This window comes from Coenobita brevimanus, chromosome 85 (genome assembly GCF_032717465.1).
Source record: "Coenobita brevimanus isolate Jiangsu-jjx chromosome 85, ASM3271746v2, whole genome shotgun sequence".
Lineage (NCBI taxonomy): Eukaryota > Metazoa > Arthropoda > Malacostraca > Decapoda > Coenobitidae > Coenobita > Coenobita brevimanus.
The window spans coordinates 2,950,001-2,957,500 of NC_137038.1; the positions used below are offsets into that span (position 1 = coordinate 2,950,001).

Consider the following 7,500-nt stretch of genomic DNA (forward strand, 5'->3'; position numbering starts at 1 on the left):
CTCCCTCCCTCCCCCCCCTCTCTCTCATCTTCCTCTCTTGTCCCTCCCTCCTTCCCTCCCTCCCTCTCACTCCTTCTCCTCTCCCTTCTCTTCTTACCTCCTCCTCCTCCTACTCCCTCCTTTCTTCCTCCCTTCCTTTCACTCCCGTCACTCTCTCTCTCTCTCACCCTCAACTCTTCCCTCCCTCCTCCTCTTCCTTCCTCCCTCTCTCCGCACTTCCTTCCTTCCTTCCTTCCCTTTCATCTCCCTCTCTACTTCTTACCTCCCTTCCTTCTTCCATCTCCTCCCTTCTCTCTCTCTCTCTCTCTCATAATTAAAAATACAGGAGGAGGGGAAGGGGGAGGGGGAGGGGGAGAGGGGAGAGACTCTTTATACAGAGCATATTTACCACCAAACACGTGAAAGTTGAACAGTGGAGGGAGGGAGGGAGGGAGGAGAAGGGAGGGGAGGGGGAATGAGCGAATACCTCCAATCTCCCTTCCTCCCTCCCCCTCCCCACTCCCCCCTCTCCTCCCCCTTCAATTACTCACATTCTTTGCTTTATGAGGTGCGATGTTGGTAGTGATGTTGGTAGTAATGTTGGTAATTGTGGTAGTTACGGTGACAGTTGGGGGCAGTGTAATGTTTGTTATTGCCCTAATGTTGGTACTACGATGGTGGTAGTTGTGGCAGGGTGGGGGAGTTTTGGTAGTTGTGGTAGGAATGTTTGTAGCATGATGGTGGTAATGTTGGTAGTTGTGGTAAGGTGAGGGAATTTTGGTAGTTGTGGGAATGTTGGTAGTTGCGGTAGTAATGTTGGTAGTTGTGGTGGTAATGTTGGTAGTATGATGGTGGTAATGTTGGAAGATGTGGTAGAGTTAGAATTATGGGAGATGTGGTGGTAGTTGTGGTAGTAATGATGGTAGCTATGATACTAACAAATGAGGTGGGGTAGCAATATTGGTAGCTGTGGTGGTAATTGTGGTAGTTGTGACAGCTGTGGTAGTAACGGTACTTGTGGTAGTAATGGTACTGTGGTAGTAATGGTAGTTGTAGTAGTAATCCATCTATAGCCAGACGCCTTTATCCCATTAGGGGTGACCACAAACAAATCGCCTCCATGTCTCCCTGTCCCCTGTAATATCGCTGCCCTTCCCCCAACTCACACACCCCTCTTTCATGTACGGAGAAAACGGGCCTGGGTGTCATGACTATACACACACACACACACACACACACACACACACACACACACACAGTCACTCTCTCATACGTACACTAACAAACACACTCTCACACGCACATACTCGCTTACAGTGGTTCTCTCTCTCTCTCTCTCTCTCTCTCTCTCTCTCTCTCTCTCTCTCACACACACACACACACACACACAAATTCTCACTCCTTGATATGCACTGGAGAGAGAGAGAGAGAGAGAGAGAGAGAGAGAGAGAGAGAGAGAGAGTGCCTCAAATTTACACTCCTCTCAATCTCCAATCTTTGTTTGTTTTCTGATGTTTGTTTGTTTTTTGTTTGTATACTTGATTTCTAATGTTTGTTTTGTTTATATGTTTGTTAGTTTTCTAATGTTTGTTTGTTTGTTTTCTAATATTTGTTTGTTTGTTTTCTAATGTTTGTTTGTTTGTTTTCTAATGTTTGTTTGTTTGTTTTCTAATGTTTGTTTGTTTGTTTTCTAATGTTTGTTTGTTTGTTTGTTGCAGCCTCACGCGAAGAAAACCTCCACATACAGCATGAACGGAAGTGTCAGCAAAGAGATGCGGATCATCGGCCATGCTGACTCCAACAAACCACCCAACATACATAACAAGTGAGTGTGTGTGTGTGTGTGTGTGTGTGTGTGTGTGTGTGTGTGTGTGTGTGTGTGTGAAGTGGGTGGGTGGGTGTGGAGGGCGGGTGTGGGAGGTGTGTGTGTGTGTGTGTGTGTGTGTGTGTGTGTGTGTGAAGTGGGTGGGTGGGTGTGGAGGGTGGGTGTGGGAGGTGTGTGTGTGTGTGAAGTGGGTGGGTGGGTGCGGGTGTGAGGGTGTTTGTGTGTGTGTGTGTGTGAAGTGGGTGGGTGGGTGCGGGTGTGAGGGTGTGTGTGTGTGGGTGGGTGAGTGGGTGTGGAGGAATTGTTTTTTAATAGTTCTACTTTACTGCTTTATCTATCTATCTATCTATCTATCTATCTGTCAGTCTATTTATCTATCTATTTTGCGGCTCCTACCTCATCCTGTCTCTTAGCCGGGATTTTGAGCTGGGATGATGATGATGATGATGATGATGATGATGATGAGAGAGAGAAACAGGGCAGGGATGGGTAGGAAGAGGAAGGAAAGGCAGGGAAGGGAAGGGAAGGGATGGGATGGGATGGGATGGGATGGGATGGGAAGGGAAGGGATGGGATGGGAGGGGAAGGGATGGGATGGGATGGGAAGGGATGGGATGGGATGGGATGGGATGGGATGGGATGGGAAGGGATGGGATGGGATGGGAAGGGAAGGGAGGGGAAGGGAAGGGAAGGGAAAGAAGAGGACTGCAGGGCGAGGGGAGGGAAGGTGGGGTAGGAAGGGGTAGGCAAAGGGAAGGGGATTAGGCAGCGAGGGGGGGAGGGAGGGCTGGGGGAGGAGAGGCAGGGAGTGAGAAAGGAATACGAAGGGAAGGAAGGGGGAAGACAGAAGGGAGATGAAGGAAGGGAAGGGGAGGGGGGAAGGAAAAGAAGAAGAAGGGAGGGATTGGCAGGAGGAAGAGGGTGGGAAAAAGGGAGAGGAAGGAAAGAAGAGGGAGAGAGAAACAGAGGGGTGGGGGGAGGCATAGGAAGAGAGGGGGGGAAAGAAGTGGGGAGGGGGTAGGAAGAGGGGGGAAGGAAAGAAGGAAGGGAGAGGCAGTGGAACAGGAGAAGGGGTACATGTGTGAGGGAGGAAGGAAAGGGAGGGAAGAGGAAGGGAGGAAGAAGGGAGGAGGAGGAGGAAAGGGATAGTGGAAGAGTGGAGATAGGAAGGGGAATCAGAAAACATATGCTGGGATAGAGACTAACTAGGAGAGGAAGAGGGAGGTAGCAACAAAAAATTATCTTTCATTTTTCCAACAACAACAAAAAATCAGTCACCAAAAATAATCCAAAGTCACCCAAATAAAAAAAAATAAAAAAAATAACAAGACAAATTTTTCTCTTTGTCTCCTGACTCAAAATGTTCCCCCAAATAACCCAAATCAAGCCAGTCACCCAAATGTATTAAAATCTAACACACACACACCCATACTCCCCCCCACTCCCTCCCTCTCTCTCTCCCTCTCCCTCCCTCTCTCTCTCCCTCTCTCCCTCCCTCCCTCTCTCTCTCTCTAACCCTCACCTTGCTTCCAGGTTGGGGTTAAGCGAATCTCAAGGCATCAAGAACACAACAGAAGAGGTCAACGATTACCTGGCTCGTGCAATTGACGCCAGGAGTATAGATCGTTTAAGAGGAGAACATTGCAGACGTTTCCTCCTCACCTTCCGGAAGCCCAGCGTCGAGGAGAAGGTGAGTAGGAGGCTAAGGAGGAAGTTAGAAGGTTAGATAGTTAGACGTAAGATAGGGGAAGGCAGGATGGGGTTGGGATGAAGTTAGGATGGGGTAGGATGGGGTTGGAAGTTAGAAGGAAGGATAGATGGAGAGGTGGGTTAGTGGGGAAGTTAGGATGAGGTAGGGAGGAAGTTAGGAGGTAGGTTAGAAGTTAGAGAGTAGGTAAATAAGGGAGAAGGATGGAGGGGGAGGTGGGTAGAGGGTAGGCAGAGAGAGGAAGGCAGAGAGGGTGAGGCAGGCAGACAAATGGGTGAGGCAGGCAGACAGGGTGAGGCAGGGAGGTAGGCAGAGAGGCAGGCACGTATAAAACAGATACATGAGGCAGGCAGGAGAGGCAGGATAGGCAGGATTTGAGGCATAAGGGGCGTGAAGGTAAAAATATGATGAAGGGGAAGGGTGAGGCAGGCAGGCAGGCAGGAAGAAATGTAGGGTGATATAATTTGCTGTAGGTAGGCGTAAGTAGGTAGATGTGTAGGTAGGCTGGTAGGTAGGTAGATAAGTAGGTAGCTTGGTAGGTAGGTAGATGTGTAGGTAGGCTGGTAGGTAGGTAGATGAGTAGGTAGGCTGGTAGGTAGGTTGGTAGGTAGGTAGATATGTAGGTAGGCTGGTAGGTAGGTAGATGAGTAGGTAGGCTGGTAAGTAGGTAGATGAGTAGGTAGGCCGGTAAGTAGGTAGATAAGTAGACTGGTAAGTAGGATAGATTGATGGAGACATGTACGGGTAGATTATCAGATAGATAGATAGACAGACAGACAAAGATAGATAGATAGACAGGTGGAAAGAGATAAACAGATCAATAGACATATAAATAGGGTGAGAGGTATGTAGATAGATATAGATAGATAGATAGACACTGATAGATATTCTGAGGCCTACTTGCAACTTTTCAGGGCGATAGATAAACAAGAAACACACAAGTAGATAGATAGATAGATAGATAGACATTGATAAAAAGCACATCTATCCGTCACTGTCTTCCTCATCTCCCCACATCACTAAGTCATCTTGCTCCTCCTCCTCCTCCTCCTCCTCATTTTCTCTCCTACTCATCTCCAAACTCCCTCATGTCTTCCTCTTCCTCCTCCTCCTCACCTCTCCCACACTCATTTCCACTCATCTCCACTCATTTCCACTAATTTCCACACTCATTTCCACTCATCTCCACTCATTTTCACACTCATTTCCACACTCATCTCCACTCATTTCCACACTCATTTCCACTCATCTCCACAGTATTCACGAGAGAGGGATAGGATGCTGCCCGCCTACTTCATCTTCTCTTGGCTCACCATCATCTTCTTGGCCGTCATTCAACTCACCATCATTCCCAGGTAAGTGTGTGTGTGTGTGTGTGTGTGTGTGTGTGTGTGTGTGTGTGTGTGTGTGTGTGTGTGTGTGTGTGTGTGTGTGTGTGTGTGAGAGAGAGAGAGAGAGAGAGAGAGAGAGAGAGAGAGAGAGAGAGAACTTGAAAAAAATCTCACCCAAAAAAATGAATGTATATAAAAAGGACAACTATAATAACTAAAATTATTCAAAAAATCAAATTAAAAAATATATATAATTATTGAAAAACCCGCCAGTCAAAAAATTATCATCATTATTAAAATCATTTCTCAAAATTCTGTGGGTATTCGCAAAAAAATGTTCTCCTTCCATCATTAGAGGTCCCAGTTTCTCAAAAAAGGGAGAGAGAGAGAGAGAGAGAGTAAGAAAGAAAGGAAGGAAGGATGGATGAATGACAGGAATGACAGAAAGAAGAAAAACGAAATGCAAGGAAAGAAGGGAAGGAAGGAAGGAAGGAAGGAAGGAAAAAAAATGAAATGAAAGGAAGGAGGAAGGTAAGAGGAAGAAAAGAAAGACAAATCAGAGAAAAGAAAGGAGAAAGAAAATTAAAGAAAAAATAAAGAAAAAAAGAGAAAAAGAACATTCAGTCTTCGGGTCCATAACCATAAGGACTAAAATCACAAGCATTATATTAATCTCAAAAAATCTCATTCAATATATCTTTATCATTATATTTTTCTCCTCATCTATACTCCGCTCACTTCAACATGGCTTGTCTCGTCCCTCTGTACCTTATTTCCCGTCGCTCAGTGGTTGAATATGATGCTACGGCTCTACATCCTCCCCCACAGCACTTCTTCGTGACTAGCACCATATTGATTAAAATTCTCAGTTTCGTGCTATCCTTATCATATTTTATCAATCTATTTATTTTCCCGCCTTTATTTCCTCTTAATTAGGTCAGGTAATTAGCATCATTAACCTGCACTCACCCTAATTATCACTCAGATAATTATCATTAACCTCTATTCTCACCTTAATTATCACTCAGGTAATTATTCTCAACCTCTATTCTCACCTTAATTATCACTCAGGTAATTAGTCTCATTAACCTGTACTATCACCTTAATTATCACTCAGGTAATTATTCTCATCATTAACCTGTACTCTCACCTTAATTATCACACGTAATTATCATTAACCTCTATTCTCACCTTAATTATGGAGGGAACTGTTATTGCGGGCTCATGGCCTTTGGTTCCTTCTTCCTCGCATAAAAAAAAGGTAATCATTCTCATTAACCTGTACTCACCTTAATTATCAAAGGTAATTATCATCATCATTAACCTGTATTCTCATCTTATCACTCAGGTAATTATCATCATTAACCTGCCTTCTCACCTTAATTATCACACAGGTAAATAACTTCATCATTAACTTCAATAATTTTCTTCGTGTCCAAGAAATGTGTTTTTCAGACACCGTATAGCATTCTCAATTTTTTCTTTTTCTCTCTCTATTTTTTCTTTCTTTTTTTCTGCCCAAATTCGGAGCAAATTTTCTTTTTCAAACTTACTAACTTTCTTTAAGGGTTGGCAAAATTAAAGTTTGGAACTGATCAGGTTTTTTTTTTTTTTTTATTAATTTTTTTGAAAGGACTCTCTCTCTCTCTTTCTCTCCCTCTGATAAAGTTTGGTAATGATCAGGTGTTTTTTTTTTATTATTAATTTTTTGAAAGAACTCTCTCTCTCTCTCTCTCTCTCTCACACACACACACACACACACACACACACACACACACATACACACATTTTCTCTCCCTCTTCCACACAACAACAACCTTACTCCCCACCTCTCTCTCTCTCTCTCTCTCTCTCTCTCACCTGGGCGTTCATTACGGGACAGGTAAGCGTGGGAAAATGCTCCAAGAAAATATTGTCTTACGCCTCACCTTCAAGAAAAATTTAAGACAAGAGAAAAAATAAAGGAGACTGGATTTCCTTGTGTCTTAGATGTGGATGAAGGAAGTATGTGGATGTGGATGAAGGAAAGGGATGTGGATGAAGGAAGTGTGTGGATGTGCATGAAGTGTGTGGATGTGGATGAAGGAAGTGTGTGGATGTGGATGAAGGAAGTGTGTGAATGTGGATGAAGGAAGTGTGTGAATGTGGATGAAGGAAGTGTGTGAATGTGGATAAAGAAAGTGTGTGAATGTGGATGAAGGAAGTGTGTGGATGTGGATGAAGGAAGTGTGTGGATGTGGATGAAGTATGTGGATGTGGATGGAGGAAGTATGTGGATGTGGATGAAGGAAGTGTGTGAATGTGGATGAAGGAAGTGTGTGAATGTGGATAAAGAAAGTGTGTGCATGTGAATGAAGGAAGTGTGTGCATGTGGATGAAGGAAGTGCGTGCATGTGGATGAAGGAAGTGTGTGCATGTGGATGAAGTATGTGGATGTGGATGGAGGAAGTGTGTGGACGGAAAAACGAACAAACCACACTATCTCAAGAATTACTTAAGCTGTGACGCCGAAATTTAATAACAATACAGCCTTCAGGTGGACGCACTGTGGAAAGGTGTATGGTTGTAAGTGGCTGATTATTCGGTTGAGGTAAAACACTGGGACCTTTTTTTTTGACGGTGTTCTAGTTATTATTTCTGGTTAATGACTGTCATCA

At 44.4% G+C, this 7,500-nt stretch overlaps 1 protein-coding gene across 1 annotated transcript in view; it reads left to right on the forward strand.

Annotated features, from left to right (window-relative positions):
- LOC145410393 (adenylate cyclase type 5-like) overlaps window positions 1-7,500 on the forward strand; it is a 93,220-nt gene that overhangs the window by 73,416 nt on the left and 12,304 nt on the right. The window contains exons 9-11 of the mRNA XM_080280546.1: window positions 1,698-1,804; window positions 3,338-3,494; window positions 4,770-4,867. Coding sequence (XP_080136672.1) covers window positions 1,698-1,804; window positions 3,338-3,494; window positions 4,770-4,867 — 362 coding nt within the window. The remainder of the gene's footprint in view (window positions 1-1,697; window positions 1,805-3,337; window positions 3,495-4,769; window positions 4,868-7,500) is intronic.